At 37.5% G+C, this 18,212-nt stretch overlaps 1 protein-coding gene across 1 annotated transcript in view; it reads right to left on the bottom strand.

The window, feature by feature from the left end:
- DNAH7 (dynein axonemal heavy chain 7) overlaps nt 1-18,212 on the bottom strand; it is a 330,767-nt gene extending 312,555 nt beyond the window's left edge. Inside the window, exons 1-4 of the mRNA XM_007965701.3 lie at nt 18,135-18,212; nt 11,170-11,232; nt 8,282-8,390; nt 7,332-7,479 (exon numbers count right to left, since the gene is read on the bottom strand). Of these exons, the coding sequence (XP_007963892.3) occupies nt 7,332-7,479; nt 8,282-8,390; nt 11,170-11,232; nt 18,135-18,212 (398 nt within the window). The remainder of the gene's footprint in view (nt 1-7,331; nt 7,480-8,281; nt 8,391-11,169; nt 11,233-18,134) is intronic.

Consider the following 18,212-nt stretch of genomic DNA (forward strand, 5'->3'; position numbering starts at 1 on the left):
AATTCTTCTCAAACTATTCCAAAAACTTGAAGAGAAAGGAATTTTTCCTAACTCATTCTACAAGGCAAGCATTACCTTGATACCAAAACCAGATAAGGATACAACAAGAGGAGAAAACTACAGGTCAATATTCCTAATGAACAGAGACACAAAAATCCTCACCAAAATACTAAAACCAAATCCAATAATACATCAAAAAGATAATATACCAAAATCAAGGGGGATTTATTCTATCTAGAAATGCAAGGATGGTTCAACATTCATAAATCATTATATGTGATACACCACATCAACCAAAGAAAGAGAAACCATACAATCATCTTAATAGATGTGGAAAAGGCATTTGATAAAATTCAACATGCCCTCATGAAAAAACTCTCAACAACCTTGGTACAGAAGGAACATACCACAAAACAATAAAGACCATATATGACAAATCCGCAGCTTTCATCACACTAAACAGGGATAAATTAAAACAGTTTTCTCTAAGATCTGGAACAAGACAAGGTTGTCACTTTCACCACTTTTATTCAACATTGTACCAGAAGTCTTAGCCACAGCAATTACACAAGATAAAGAAAGGGCATCCCAATTGGAAAGGTAGAAGTCAACTTGTTCTTGTTTGCAAATGACATGATCTTGTATTTAGAAAGAAAAAAAAGGACTCCACCCAAAAATTGTTAGAACTAATAAATGAATTCAGCAAAGTTGCAAGATACATAATCAACATACAAAACTCAGGAGCATTTCAATACACCAATAGCAAACATTCAGAAAAAGAAAGCAATCCAATTTATAACAGCTAAGAAACTAATTGCCTAGGAAGAAATTTAATCAAAAAGTGAAAGATATCCACAATGAAAAATATGAAACACTGAAAAAAACAAATTGAAGAAAATCCATTAAAAAATGCAAAGCAGGCCAGGTGCGGTGGCTCAAGCCTGTAATCCCAGCACTTTGGGAGGCCGAGACAGGCGGATCATGAGGTCAGGAGATCGAGACCATCCTGGCTAACATGGTGAAACCCCATCTCTACTAAAAAATACAAAAAAACTAGCTGGGCGAGGTGGCGGGCACCTGTAGTCCCAGCTACTCGGGAGGCTGAGGCAGGAGAATGGCGTAAACCCGGGAGGCGGAGCTTGCAGTGAGCTGAGATCCAGCCACTGCACTCCAGCCTGGACAACAGAGTGAGACTCCGTCTCAAAGAAAAAAAAAAAAAAAAAAAAAGTAAAGCAATCAGGAATTGGAAAAATTATTATTGTTAAAATGGCCATACTGCCCAAAGCGATCTATACATTCAATACACTCCCTATCAAAATACCAATAACACTCTTCACAGACACAGAAAAAAATCCTAAAATTTATATGGAACCACAAAAGACCCCAAAGAGCCCTAATCTTTAACAACAACAACAACAACAACAAGACCAAAAATGGAAGAGTCACACTATCAAACTTCAAAATACAGTACAAAGCTATAGTAACCAACACAGCATAATGCTGACATAAAAACAGACACTTAGACCTATGGAAAAGAATAGAGAAAGCATAAATAAATCCATGCATTTATATTTAACTCATTTTTGACAAAGGTGCCAAGAACATACATTGAGGAAAGGACAGCCTCTTCAATAAATGGTGCTGGGGAAACTGAGTATCCATATGCAGAAGAATAAAACTAGACCCCTATCTCTCACCATCTACAAAAATAAAATGAAAATGAATTAAAGACTTAAATCTAAGACCTGAAACTATGAGAGTACTAGAAGAAAACATTGTTAAAATGCTTCAGGAGATTGGTCTGGGCAAAGGTTTTTTGGGGTAAGATCTCAAAAGCATAAGCAACAAAAGAAAAAACAAGATTATATCAAGCTAAAAATGTTTGCATAGCAAAAGAAACAATCGACAGAATGAAGAGACAATCCACAGAATGGGAGAAAATATTTGCAAACTATGCATAGACAAGGGATAAGGGATTAATAACCAGAATATATAAGGAACTCAACTCAACAAATAATAATAATAATAATGATTTGATTAAAAATGGGCAAATGATCTGAATAGATATTTCTCCAAAGAAGACGTACAAATGGCAAACAGATGTGTGAAAACCTGCTCAACATCTCTAATCATCAGGGAAATGCAAAGCAAAACCACAGTGAGATATTATCTTACCCCAGTTAAAATGGCTATTATCAAAAAGACAAAAAAATAACAGACGTGGGCAAGGATGTAGAGAAAGAGAATTCACATACATTGCTGGTGGGAATGTAAATTAGTACTGCCAATAGAGAAAACAGTATGGAAGTTCCTTTAAAAACTAAACATAGAATTATTAGGTTGTTGCAAAAGTAATTACAGAACACTATATGATCCAGAAATCCTATTGCTGGATATACATTCAAAATAAAGAAAATAAGTATATCAAACAGTTATCTGCACAAAGAAATAATAAATATTTGAGGCAACAGATATCCCAATTACCCTGATTTTCAATATAGGTATACATATATTGAAATATTACATGTATCCCATAAATATATAAAATTATTATGTACTAATAGTGTGAAAGGCTAAGGCACAAACTGGGAGATAATATTTGCAAAAGATATCTGAAATGGGCTTGTAAAGGAAATGTATAAAGAACTCTTCCAATGAAATGACCAGCAGCAAACTACCTAATAAAAAATGGGCCAAATATTTAAATAGGCACTTCATCAAAGAAGATACATGAATGCCAAACAAGCATAAAAAATGATACCCAATATTAGCCATTAGGGAAATCAACTTAAAGCCATAATAAGATACAACACATCTACTAGAATGGCTACAGTGTCAAAACAAAATAAAATAAAAACAAAATGTGGGCAAGGTAGAGAAACTAGAAACTTCTTCCTATGTTGTTTGTAGGAATATAAAATGTACAGCACCTTGGAAAACAATTTAGCACATCTTAAAAAGTTGAACATATACCTACTATACAACTCTTCATTCTATACCCAGCTATCTGCCCAGGAGAAATGAAAATGTATGTTCACAAGAAGACATGCATGCAAATGTTCACAGCAGCATCATTCATAATAGTCAAAACCCAAACACAATAAATGCCATGAATAAACCTCAGAAATAAATATATGATTGCAGTTATATGAAATTTTAGAAAAGGTAAAGGTATAGAGAGATAAAGAAGACTAGTGATTGCCTGGGGCAACCAGTGGGCAAGAGGATTAATTGAAATGGGCAAGTGGAAACTTTTGTAAATGATGAAAGTATTCTAAAACTGGATTTTGGTGAAAGTTGTATAACTACAGAAATTCACTAAAACTCACTAAATTTTACATTTTACATAGATTAATTTAGTGGTATGTGAATTAACTCTCAATAAAGCTTTTTTTTAAAAAAAGGGAAAAAAAAGCCTAACTGTGAGGCTTTGAAAATAAAATGTTCCCCCCCAAAAAACTTAGAGAGAACAAAGACAGATTACTAATAAAATAATGACAAATAAAGTCACATAGAGTTCTCATCAACAATACATGCCAAAACATAATGGTTATCTCTCACTTTATACAAAAATCAACTCAAGATGGATCAAAGACTTAAATCTAAGATCTGAAACCATAAAAATTCTAGAAGATTACATCAGAAAAACTTCTGGGTATTAGCTTAGGCAAAGAGTTCATGACCAAGAATCCAAAAGTACATGCAACAAAAACAAAGATAAATATATGGGACATAATTAAACTAAAAAGCTTCTGCACAGTAAAAGATATAATCAGCAGAGTAAACAGACAACCCACAGAGTGGGATAATAAATTCACAAACTATGCATCTGACAGAGGACTAACATCCAGAATCTGTAAGAAACTAAAAAAATCAGGAAAAAAAAAACAAATCCCATCAAAAGTGGGCAAAAGACATGAATAGACAATTTTCAAAACAAGATATACAAATGGCCAAGAAACATATGAAAAAATGCTCAACATCCCTAATTATCGGGGAAATGCAAATCAAAACCACAATGCAATACCACTTTACTCCTGCAAGAATGGCCATTATTTAAAAATAAACAAAAATAGATGTTGGCATGGATGTGTTGAAAAGGGAACAATTTTACACTGCTAGTAGGAATGTAAACTACTGCAACCACTATAGAAAACAGTATGGAGATTCCTTAAAGAACTAAAGATAGAACTATCATTCGATGAAGCAATCCCACTACTGGGTATCTATCCAGAGGAAAAGAAGTCATTATATGAAAAAGACACTCACACATACATGTTTATAGCAGCAAAATTCACAATTGTAAAAATATGGAAAAAGCCTAAATGCTCATCAATGAGTGGATAAAGAAAATGTTATACACACACACACACACACACACACACACACACACACACCATGGAATACTACTCAGTCATAAAAAGGAATAAAATAACAGCATTCACAGCAACGTGGATGGAGTTGGTGACCATTATTCTTAGTGAAGTAACTCAGGAATGGAAACCCAAACACTGAATGTTCTCACTCATATATGGGAGCTAAGCTATGAGGATGCAAAGGCATAGGAATGATATAATGGACTCTGGAGACTCAAGGGGGAATGGGTGCAGGGGAGTGAGGGATAAAAGACTACACATTGGGTACAGTGTACACTGTTTAGATGATGGGTGCACCAAAATCTCAGAAACCACCACTAACGAATTTATCCATGTAACCAACCACCACCTGTTTCCCCAAAACTATTGAAATAACAATTTTTTAAAAAAAAATCATTAATATTTTTAAATCTATCATTTCCCAGATGTGCAGGCGGAAAACCTCTATTATTCTTTAATTCTACAGTCAACTTAACAATTAATTCAAGAAAAAAGATGAAATTGAGACCTTTATAGACATGAAAATCTAGAGTTTACTACTCACTATTCTCATTAAAAGAACTACTGGCCAGACACAGTGGCTCACACCTACAATCCCAGCGCTCTGAGAGGTTGAGGTAGGGGATCACTTGAGCCCAGGAGTTTGAGACCAGCCTGGGCAGCATGGCGCAACCCCATCTCTACAAAAAATAATAATAATACCAAAAATTAGCCAGGTATGGTGGCATGTGCCTGTAGTCAGCAGGCTGAGGTGGGAGAAACATCTGAGCCCAGGGTCTGAAGTGAGCCATGATCATGCCACTGCACTCCAGCCTGGGCAAGAGGGTGAGATTCTGTCTCAAAAAAGAAAGAGAAAGAGAGAGAGAGAAGAAAGAGAGGGAGGGAAGAAAAAGAAGAAGGGAAGGGAAGGAAAGGGAAAGAGGGAGGAGAAAGAAAAGAAAAGAGGGAAGGAAGGAAGGGAGGGAGGGAAGGAAGGAAGGGAGGGAGGGAGGGAGGCAGGGAGGAAGAAAGGTGGAAAGAAACTACTAAGAGACGAACTTCAGCAAAAAAGAAAATGAATCCAGAAATGAGAAGTGGAATGCAAAAGCAACTTTCTAAAAAATTAGAAATCATGTTAGTAAATCTAAGTAAGTGTTAACTTCAAAAAAAAAAAAGAGAGAATATGGATACTTAAGAACTTGGTGGAACTAAAATATTAAACAATAATCACATAGAAAATATAAAGGAAAGCTCAGAGCTAAATTAAATCATTTTAAGGTTTTTGTGTATTATTCAGAAGAAAGGAAAAAAAAGAATTTTCAACTTTAAGAAATATAAATTAAATATGTAATTTTAAATGTTAGGGTAACCATTAAAAGAAGAGAAATATATTTCATAGCTTTTAAACCAATAAAAATAAAGGAAGAATAGAGAAAATTCAATAGAAAGCAGAAAAAGAGAAAAAAATAAGCAAAAGCGACATATGATAAAAACATAAAATATATTGGTAAAAGTCCACTTATATAAGAAATGACAATAAATACAAATGGGGTTAAACAAGCAATTAAAGTACAGAACTCTAAGACTGAATTTCTGTAAGTTCATCTATATCCTGTTTACAAAAGGTACAACTAAAAAATGACAAAAATGGTTAAAATAGACTTCTGTTTCTTATAACACAGCAACAAATAAAACCTCCCAGTACAATTGTATAAATACTGGATAATATATCACAAAGCTCCTTTTTAATGTATAGCTGGGCTTACAAGAAAGGAACAGAATAATCAGGAGGGAAAAATAATTAAGTAGCCAGGCAGGGCCATCTTAAGGCTATGGGTGCCCTTATCGGGGGCAGGGCCTTGGATTTTCACGCCCATCTGGAGAAGAAGATGATGCCATAGGCCTGAGTGAAATGGGGAATTCCAACTGAAATCCCGTATACAGCTGAAGCAAGATCTGCCCTATCCTAAAATAAGGGAGGACTAAAAATAACAGGCACAGGAAGTTATGTCAAGAAAGCTTATCTTTCTTGGCCAGGGCTCTAGGTAGAAAAATAAAAAAAAAATTCTTCTAAAAATTCGTAACCAGAGGTCTACCCTCCATTGATTTGGGTGTTGATGATACTGCTTGTGTGACCTGAGAGTGCTTAAGTCAGGAAAGCAATATAAGTGGGGAAAGCTGGTAACATCCTAGTGGCACCTGGCAAAAGCAAACTCAAAGTCACTCTAGAAGAGGCACATATGCTCAACCCAGCTGCATGGGACTCCGACACACTCTTCTTTAGCCTTGTAAGCACTCAGAACCCACTGTCCTCCCTTCTAGATGACCATCTAGCCAGTAATGTCCCACATGGAACAGTAGAACAGGGTCCTGTGGGTGAGTTACTTACCACAATGGGTCATGAAACCCCATTTGTCCCACAAATTGTGTGCACCCTGAGAATCACAATGAAACTAAAGAGAATTCTAAGCAACTAGCACAAAGCTGTGTGGAAACAAGGCAAAAAGGAACTGGTGACTTGCGTCTTCCTTGCTCTTTGTGAACTGTCCTGAAACAGTGAGACCCAAATAAGACCAGGCCTTGCACACACTCTTGACCATTTCACCCCAATTCCTTTTTTATACAAGGAGAATCACAATGCCAGAAAAGTCACCCCCATCAACTGAGCAGATGAGACTGGGGAAAAAAAACCTGCTGGAATCCTCCACTGGCTACCATGGCTATAATGAGAACTCCCAGAAATTCAGCCAACATCAAGTACTAACATTGCTACCTTTACAACTCATGATATTTAAAAGTGGAACACACTTAATAGGGTTAAACTCAATCTCTTTCATTCATTATTTATCCTCTGACCTCATTCCAACAAGCCTTTGAGGCACCCTTAGAGACGCACAGAATTCTAATATTCTTAGGTTAAACGTTGCCAGCGGTTCCAATGTGGATAACACATACTGCTTAGCTTATGGAACTTACATAATGACGTTAACAAGAGTACTTCTAAAGTTTTCTCGTTCTTTATGTGGAGATTTGCCCTTTGATTTGGAAGTGGATGGTCCAGTATAACTGTCATCAACTTGGTGGGATAATTTGTCCTTTTTTCCAAAACGTTCCATGTATTCAGCTTAAATTAAAAAAAAAAAAAAAGCACGATTATTCATCTAAAAGGTAAGCTAAAGCATTTTACATGCTTAAAATAAGATGCTAAATAATCTTTAAAGAAAAAATTACATTCTCAAGTAATCCTAAGTATAATTTTTTTTTTTTTTTACTATCAGGAAGTTAAACTACTCCTCTTTGTATCATCATAACTAGAAACGTCTATTTCAAGAATATTCCACTGATTTATATCTTGATTAATATACTAATAAAATTTTCTATTATATTTACATATAATTCTCTAAAAGTGAAGACTAAAATTACGATAAAAACATGATACAAAACTATTTGAGAAACTTTAAAGAACCATGACAGAAAAAGTTAATATTAACTGTAATCAATCTGATAAACACTATATTTAATGAGTCAAAATAATAAAAACATTAAAATGACTAATCTGGAAGTAATGGTCACAATTTGTTAAAATCCACAAAAAAATTAAAAATATACATAATGTATTAAAATCCCTCTTAGAAAAATCTCAGTCTTTTATGTAGAGGCAAATTCTGACCACAATAAATAAAAGTTTTAGTATCAACATCCCAATTCCTAAAATATCAGCTCTTAGAGCATTTACAACAGCCTAAAATAACTAAGAACTAGAATCAATTCTTTTCTGAGGGAAGATGTTTGGGAAAATTTTTTTCTACTTGACATTAATGTCATTTAGGTTTTGTAATTCTATTATACTATTAACTAAATATTGTCTGGTCTCTTTCTCTCTAGAAATTATCCTTAAATCTAATTTAGAATATTGAAGTTCTTACCATAGGACTGCTCATTTTTAACACTAAATGGTTCTGAACTCTCATCATCCTGCTTTACACTCAAATGGAATGATGGAGCTGCCTGCTGCCAGCGGGGCTTTGTACTCACCTAAAATATAAAAGTTAAATAGCATTAACAAACAATATCAGAAAAAAACCTTTTTCCATGAAATGCACGAGTGTTTATAAACACAGACATTTTCTCAAACAGATCAGAACATCTGGATAGAAAACACTCAATAGCAGATCTTATTCAAGCCTATTCGGTCATGGTGTGCACCATGTGGGGGACATTAGCAAAAGTCCTGCTGCTGGTTGGATGTGAATGCCTGTTATCTAAAACCAGGGTCTTCATTCTAGAGCATCTGCTCCTCATCCCCAGATATCATCAAGTGTCTTTAAAACTATTTTAATGAAAGGTGCTCTCTGCTGGTCTCCTCTGCATTCCAGCTCCAAAAGGTCTTCCTGTTCTCATGGCTGTAAACCACCCTAGATTGCTCTGGCAACTCACAAATGTATTCCATTGTTTAAAGCAGGGGTGACAAATTATTATATATACACAATTTTAGCAGATGTCATAAAAAGGGAGAAGGCTAATGATGATAGGTTCTTGGCACTCAGGCTCCATGCTGGGAAACAACAGTGTGTGGTGGGGACTGTGGCAGAGGAGAGAGCACCTTCATCTTCTAAAAACGCAATGACTAATTAGCTCAAGCCAATTATTGCAATACCAGAACACAAACCTACTGTTGTTGAAGCCTATGGTTCTTCAATAAACCCAGAGAGTCGGATTTTAAAGTACAATCTATCTATTTTTAACACAATTTAATCTGTCTCTCCCTTTCAAATCCAAACCAACTTGAAAGTCCATGTCTGTACTGGCTTCTCCTTCTGCCTAGTTTTACTCTCCCTAATCTCTTACTTCCACTTCCCAAATAAACTACCTGCACACAAGTACCTCTTTAGGTACCTCTTACACAGAAAAATAGGATAAGAAAACATGTAAGACAGTGCTCTTCCATTTTTCCACCCGCCCTTCCCATTTCTCAACTCTCATATTGCTCCACAAAAGTTTTAAAATTCATAAAAGTGCTATGAGGAGTTGTACAGAAAGGGTGAGAATCAGGTCACCAGCTCCTAGAGGCTGGGAGCCACTAGTGCCAGATCATCCTTGATTTCAACTACAGGGGTCACCTCTAGAAGCCTGAAGTCTGTAATGAAAATCACTCTAGGTCGTAATTACTGCTGGAGAAATTCTATCCAGGTGCAAACCTTAATACTGTATTCAAATAAAGTAGTTTTTTAAAAAAATTCATAGCTTATTTTCTAAATATCTGTTGAACATATGATCTCCCTTAAAACACATAAGACTGAAAGAGTGCTGAGGAAAACTTGCAAGACACAGGCAAATATGAATGCAAAACCAGGTTAAATCAGTCAATAAAAGATTTTACATGATTATATGCTTCGCTGACAAGCAAGAACTGTCATTCCTCTCAGCCACAGATATTCGATAAATAAATTTAAATTAAGTTTATATTTCTACATCTGCAAACTAACAATCCACAACAAACTAAAAAAGGTCTATTCCGTTTCAGTTTTTTAATCTTTTACACTAGAAGATTTAAGAGGGATTTTGCAGAGCTAGAAAAAACATGCCATATATGGCTCAATTCTGCAGACACTTTACAATAATTTAGCATTGTCAATAAAAGTATATTTTCAATTAAAATTTGTATTTTTAAATGTTCAATATAATTAATCTAACAGTGTTAGTCCAAGTTTCCTAAGTGAAACTGTCCTTCATTTCAAATTATCAGGAATCTTCTCTGCACGAAGCAACACAAATTCAATTTTACAGTTTGCTCTCAGCTTTTAAAATATCTTTCAAAGCAAATAATGCTTTGGATGAACCTTGAAGACATTAAGTGAAATAAGCCAGAATAAAAGGACCAATATTGCATGATTCCACTTATATGAAATACCTAGAGTAGTCAAATACATAGAGACAAGAAGTAGAGTGGTGGTTTGCCAGGAGCTGGGGGAGGGGAAAACGGGGAGTTACTGTTTAATGGACAGGGTTTCTGTTTAGTTAGATGAAAAGAGTTCTGGAGATGAGGGGTAGTAATGATTATACAACAATGTGAATGTACTAAATGCCACCGAATACTTAAAAATGGTTAAAATGGTAAATTTTATGTTATGTATATTTTATCAATTTTTAAAAAATAGTAATATTTGCATTGACCCTCCCCTTAAATTTAACTTTCAGGAGTCACAAGAGTGTAACTTGGTGGCATTAAACTCCACATAATTACTAGACAATAAATTTTATTGCATTAAAATCTAACTTGTACAGGGCTTTATCAACTGAAAACGCCTATTAACTGCCTCTTCCACAAGACAATGACACTTTATAGTCAAAATAATGAAAAAAGATTCCAAGATCTAAGAAAAACTTTGTAGCACGGCATTTTTCTGCTGAAGGAGCCATCTCCTTGAAGATAATCAGATCAACTCAGCTCATTTTCAAACTCAGAAACTGAGGCTCAAGAGATAAGTGACTCCCCAAAGGGCACAGAGCCATTAGAGGCAAAGCTTGACCCCAAGCCCTTTTTTATTTACTCCAATGCTGATACTTCTTCTGCTAACCCATCTTGGCAAGTTGTTCATTCAGAATACTGAAATATTCTACACATAAAGGTAATTATAGCTTATGGTTACTTTACTAAGATAGTTATTTGTCCTAATATGCACACCTCATAGAATTTCTCCATCAGAAGAGAATCAAGTGGAGCAGGAATTCACTTACTTATTTTCAAGTTAGAAATCTAATAAACATTTTTTGAAGCACAAAAATTCAATGAGAATATATTTGGATAAGTTACCATAGACAGCTGTGGTAAAGCTCTTGCTGGTGCCTTGAACTTTTCTTTGCTGGCTGATTTCTCCTGTGCGAAAAATATGTGGGGAAAAAAGTGATTACTCTGTTAGTGCTAAAATTGATTCACTAAACCAAATTTTACAGAAAGACTATTTAAAAAGTACGTATTATCCAACATATTCAAAGATATACTTTACTGCTTTTAAAATTCTCAGGTTTGTCTCAGAATTATTTTCTTTAGAGCAAGAAAATAAAGGAAAATTATATTCAGCAATATTTATCAGAAAGCTTTAAAAAGTATGCAAAACCTTTTATGTATCACATCTTCTGAGAAGTTATCTGATCCTGGTTAGTGTCAAGGGCTTATACAACTTTACCTTTCCTCTCTATCACTAAAATATTTCTGTCCTTATTGACAGAACAAAATGGCCCACTTCCTAAGACGAATATGTGTTCAGGTTAATGCACCCTCCAATAGCCATAAATAACACCTGTGCTTTTTAGCATTAACTTTCAGAGAAAAGTGTTGCTATCTCTTTTGCAGCAGAGAAAAATTCTATGGTAGGAGTGAGGAAACATTTGTTGAGTTGAAAATGTCAATTTTGGGCAAGGTGTGGTGGCTCACGCCTATAATCCCAGCACTTTGGGAGGCTGAGGTGAGTGGATCACTTGAGGTCAGGAGTTCGAGACCAGACTGGCCAACACGGTGAAACCCCATCTCTACTAAAAATACAAAAATGAGCCAGGCGTGGTGGCGCACACCTGTAGTCCCAGCTACTTGAGAGGTTGAGGCAAGAGAATCACTTGAACCTGGAAGGCAGAGGTTGGAATGAGCCAAGATTGCACCACCACACTCTAGCCTGGGCAACAGAGTGATATCCTATCTCGAAAGAAAGAAGGAAAGAAAGAAGGAAGGAAGGAAGGAAGGAAGGAAGGAAGGAAGGAAGGAAGGAAGGAAGGAAGGAAGGAAGGAAGGAAGGAAAACAAAATGACAATTTTGATCCATAAAGCAGATAATATGAGTTGTGCTTTTGGCCCGTTGTCAATTTATTGCCTCTCAGCTCCAAATCTACCCTTTTTGCTCTCTTTTGGGAAATCTGATAGAACCCTAAAATGTTTCTCCTTTGATAACCAGCATAATATCATGAAGGGTACTAGAGGGTTATAGTAAGAGGAAGAGGCTTTCTTCCTGGTTCCAGTGCTTTTTCTCATGGCTCCCATGGTGTGGCTGCCAGCAGTCAGCACCATCATTCATGGGCACCTTCCCTGCCTGTGGTGTGAGGCTGACCCAGAGGCGGACACCCACCAGCAAGTTTCACTGGCATCCTGGTGGGTGATGTGAAAGTTGTCAGGTTCAAAATGGAGTCACTGTGTCAAACCTGACAAAATGGAGACAAAAAGGTCACAAAGAGAGGGTTCTCCTATACAATTCGCCTGAACAGAAACTATCACAAGGACAGCTAGTAGCAGAAGGACAGCGAGCTGCATATACAAGAACAATTGCCCGATACACCGTCTCGTAAGCCCAATCCAAAACTGCAAGGGCCTAACTATCACTCCAAGATCCACAACTTCCACCTAGGAACTACTGACACTCACCAATCAAAACTCGCCAGCTCTTGTAAGTGTGCTTCCATCTAGGACAGGATGTGGAGCAGAGTATTCTAAGAACGTTTCAAAAAGCAAAAGGGTGGAAGCTAAGCCTTAAAGCACACCTGGATCTCCACAGAGAAGAACAGCAAGAAGCTTACCGAAGTCAGAGGGTGCATCAAGAACTGGAGTCTAAATGTCAATGGCAGGCTTTGAGGCTGCATTGGAGTGGATGGGGAAGGTAATCCATTCCCTAATTCAACAACGGTTTACCAGCTCCTACCATGTGCTGGGCTCTACTTAAGATACTTAATCTATAGTCGTGGAAAGGACTAAGTCCCTCCGCTTATGGAGTACACATTCTAGAGGAGGTACAGACAGTTATTTCAGAACAGATCCATAATGTAACCTCAGAAACTAGCATGTACAATGAAGAATAATAAAACAGCGTGAAAGGATAGAGAGGGAAGGAATGGAAAAGTGCTAGGTTAGATGGAGTTGTGAGAGCCTCTCTGCAAAGGTTATGTTTGAGTAGGAACCTGAATAAAAGGTAAGGGAAGAACAAACTAGAGCTAGACAAGTGGGTGCTGTTATATTATGGAGGACATGGGTTTCGGGGCTTGACTGGCCAGGCTGGCAATAGAGAGCCATTGCAGTCTCCTTTTAGGGTGACCTTTAGTCTCAGTTTGCTGAAGACAGGCCCAGTTTACACCTTTAGTCTCAGTTTGCCCAAGCATAACTAGTAGAACTTTCACTCTCAATGGCATCTCAGTTTAGATGATAAATTACATTGCTATCCTGTTTATGATGCAGAGACATACAAAAGGCTATTTCATAAATGGTTCTGATGATAGGAACAGGATACATGAGAAGCAGGAAACTAGAGTCAGCAGTGAGGCTAGTTTAGCAGCTTTTTAATGATACAGGCAACAGGAGACATGGGCCTGGATTTACAGAAAATGTTTGTAACAAAAGGTCGCCTCTACCTCTCTAAGGCATTGCTCTGATCATACTGCTCTCCTGTTCAGAAACATTTTCAAGCCCCCTATTGAAGTAGGCACAACTCTTCTTGGTTTCCAAAGCCCTCCTCAACATACTCCAAACCATTTTCCAGCCTCTCTTCGTTACTTTGTAGCCATATGATTTGTGTGGCCAGTGAAATATGAGCCCGACAGGAAACACAGTTAAGAGCTAGAGGGACAGGCAGTTAAGAGCTGGTGTGCCTCCTCCATCACTGTCTCCCACCCATGGAGCCCATGTGTTCCCACTGGCATAGCTATAAGATGGAGCACTAACTGACCCCCGTCAGACTTCATGTGAGCAAGGCCTAATCTTTGTTGGGTTAAGTCTCTGAGATTTCGACTTCCGTTTGTTTTGCAGCTAGTATTAATTACCCTATCAGAGCCACCAATAGGTTCCAAAATATCTCCCTATTAAAATCTAGCCCTTTCTTTAAGACCAAAATCGAAAAAGTTTACATCTCATTTCTTAACTCCAACTGTAAGTACTCTCCTTTGAAGATGCATAGCATTCTTTATTGTTTAAACTATTTTTGGTCGGACATGATGGCCCATGCCTGTAATCCTAGCTCTTTGGGGGGGGCAGAGGGGAGCGGATTGCTTGGGCTCAGGAGTTCAAGACAAGCCTGGGCAACATGGTGAAACCCCATCTCTACCAAAAAAGAGACACAAAAATAACCGGGATATGGTGGTGCACGCCTGTAGTCCCGGTTACTCAGGAGGCTGAGGAAGGAGGATTGCTTGAGCACAGGAAGTGGAGGTTGCAGTGAGCCAAGAATGCACTACTGCACTCCAGCCTTGGCAACAGAGAGACACCCTATCTTTAAATAAACAATATATATTCTGATACATGAATTATGTGTACACCTACCTCTACTGTTCTCCTAACCCCTCACCCCACCCCACCTCCACCTACTAAATCAGTCTTATAGAGATGAGTGACATGGTTTTGCTGTGTCCCCGCCCAAATCTCATCTTGAGTTATAGTTCCCATAATCCCTATGTGTCATGGGATGGACCTGGTGGGAGGTAATTGAATCACGGGGGCAGTTTCCCCCATGCTAGTCTTGTGATAGTAAGTTCTCACAAGATCTGATGGTTTTATAATGGGCTTCCCCTTCTTGGCTCTCATCCTTCTCCCTCTTGTCTCCTGCCACCATGTGAAGAAGAAAGTTGCTTCCCCTTCCACCATGTTTGTAAATTTCCTGAGACCTCCCCAGCCATATGGAACTGTGAATCCACTAAAATTCTTTTCTTTATAAATTACCCAGTCTCAGGTATTTCTTCATAGCAGCATGAGAAGGAACTAATACAATGGGAAAACTGACTTTAAAGTCATTTTAGCTTTATCTTAGAAAATTATAAAATGGTGAGGCTGGCCAGAATGGCTCACAGCTGTAATCCCAGTACTTTTGGAAAGCCAAGGCAGGAGGATCACTTGAGCCCAGGAGCTCAAGACCAGCCTGGGCAACACGGTGAAACCCTGTCTCTACCAAAAATACAAAAATTAGCTAGGCGTGGTGACCCATGCCTGTGGTCCCAGCTACTGGTAAGGCTCACGTAAGCCCAGGAGGTGGAGGCTACAGTGAGCCATGATCACACCACTGCACTCCAGCCTGGACAACACAGCAAGACCCTGTCTCAAAAAAAATTACAAAATGGTTAACCATGCCCTAAGAAAAGGATAACTAAAGATAAAAGAAAGGAAAGGAAAAGAAAGGAAAGAGTGCAATGAGCTTCAGACAGTACTTTCTGAAATACAAGCACCAGATTAGGGGAATGTTTCATACATATACAATGCTGTAACCCAAATGGTTCTGGTTTCTACAATTGCCATTGGGCTACACAACAGGAAGGGAAATATGAGCACAACATTTTCAAGCTAACAGGTGCAATAGGTATTCTCAGAGTTGAAGCCTTCCCTTTGGGGAGAATGAGGGTGTGGCAAAGGCCTGAGAAGAATGCAGTTATAGATGACAGAGAGGAACGGCTCTGGGATGTCTAGTCCAAGTACCTTGGAATTTTCACATCAGGGACAGAGGTAATCTGAATGACATCTATTGTAGTGGAGTCACTACATATATCCAAAACACCCTGTGTAACCCAAGCCTCCTATACAACCACCCCATCACTGCCACCACCCTGACTTTTTAAGATCTCTGCATCGTCCATTCTGTTGCTGAGCTATTTCTCCAAGTCTCATCACCACTCTAGGTGAAGAAAGGTAGTGAGGACTTTAATGTTTCCTTCTTACATTGCAGGGCAGAATATGTATCTCAGAACATTTTACGAATAGTGCTTCTCTAGCTAACCAAGACAAGGAGCCACACATGTGTCAGAAAATCATCTGGCAAATGATGCCTCACATCCCGCTGGCCTCACCTTGGATTCCAGATATGGCTGCAGTAAACAGTTCTGTACTAACTTCTCATATCAAGAACATATCTTTTGCAGCTGGGCACAATGGCTCATGCCTGTAATCCCAGCACTTTGGGAGGCCGAGGGGGGCGGATTACCTGAGGTCAGGAGTTCGAGACCAGCCTGGCCAACATGGCGAAATCCCGTCTCTACTAAAAATACAAAAATTAGCCAGGCGTGGTGGCATACGCCTATAATTCCAGCTACTCGGGAGGCTGAGATAGGAGAATTGCTTGAGCCCGGGAGGTGGAGGTTGCAGTGAGCCGAGATCATGCCACTGCACTCCAGCCTGGCCGAGAGAGTGAGACTCTATCTGAAAAAAAAAAAAAGAAAGAAAAAGAATTTGCCTTTTCCGTTCTGCAATGGGAATCCTCTCATGCTACAGTATGGGACTCTAGGAAGAGCCCACTCTGCTCACACACATGAGCAACCAGAGAGGATGGGAGTCAACATCCCCAGGAACAATCTTTCACCAATACAGGATGCAAGATGACAGATAAATGCTATTCCTTGTCCCTCCTCAGGTGATCAATTCCAAGAAGCATTCTATAAGCTCAAAGGTCATGGCAGGACATACCAGTTGCCTACTGATAGCCCATGGTTGTATGGCTTTTCCTTCTTCCTAGTTTTACTCTCCTCAATCTCTTATTATTGCTTCTCAAATACACTATGTGCCCACAAGCCCTTGTTTCAGATACCTCGTGCACAGGAAAATAGGCTAGGAAAACATGTAAGTCAGTGCTCTTTCATTTCCATCTGCCCTTTCATTGTTAAACTCTAATCTTGTTCCATAAAAGATTGAAGACTCATGGGAGGGATATGAATGAGGTGTGCAGAAAGGGTGAGAATCAGGTCACCAGATCACAGGGGCTGAGAGCCACCAGTGCCGGTTTCAACTACAGCATTCACTTCTAGAAGCCTGAAGGTCTGTAATGAAAATCACTCTACATCTTAATTACTGCTGGAGAACTTATACCCAGGAACAAACTTTAGTATTCAAATAAAAATTTTTTAATGAATGAATGTTTTTAAATATCTCTTTAAAAATCTAATTTCTTTTAAAAGACATAAAACTCAAAGGATACGGAAGGAAAAATACAAGAGCCAGTCAAATATGAGCACAATATAAGGTTTTAAATCAGCCAACAAAAGCATTTTAGACAATTACATGCCTTGCTAGCTAGAAGAGATTATTCAACTCAGCCACTGAATATTTACTCAGCAAGTACATTTAAATTTAACACACCAAAAAAACTAATACCATTTTTTTCAATTTTAAAATTTGTCAAATTTTTTAAAAGAGAAAATATCTATTATTTCAGATTTACTTATAAACTAGAAACAAGATAAATACTTATTTGCAGAACTAAGAAAAAGCTTTGATTCTATTTTGTAGAAACTTTTGGTAATCTTGTTATTATCAATACGAATAGGTACACAATTAAAACATGTACTTTGAAATGTCCAAGATCATACACTTAAAATTTTCATCCACATTTTTTTATTTCAAAATATTAGGAATCATCTCTGCATAAAGCAGTCCAGATTCCATTACACAGTTTATGCTGAGCTCTTAAAATATGTTTCAAAACAAATAATATTTGAATTGAAACTCCACTTAAACTCAACTGTAGAAGTTATAATAGTTTAACTCAACAGCATTAAACTCAATACCTAGACAGCAAATTTTATTCTGTAAAATCTAACCTGTACCCAACCATTCTGTACATACTTGAAAATTACAACCTATAGTTATTTTATTGATATTATTCTTTCTAAGCTATGTACCTCATAGAATTTCTCCATCACAAAAGAATCAAATGGAAATTAAAATTGTATAAAATTTAAAATCAGAAATTCAGTAACTTACTTTCAAGATTGAAAAGTAGTAAACAAACATTATTATAAAAGAATAGAGTATGATGGTATATTGGTAAATTACCATAGACAGCTGTGGTAGAAATCTTACTGGTATCTTGGATTTTTCTTTGCTGGACGATTTATCCTGTATGAAAAACAT

This window comes from Chlorocebus sabaeus, chromosome 10 (assembly GCF_047675955.1).
Source record: "Chlorocebus sabaeus isolate Y175 chromosome 10, mChlSab1.0.hap1, whole genome shotgun sequence".
NCBI lineage: Eukaryota > Metazoa > Chordata > Mammalia > Primates > Cercopithecidae > Chlorocebus > Chlorocebus sabaeus.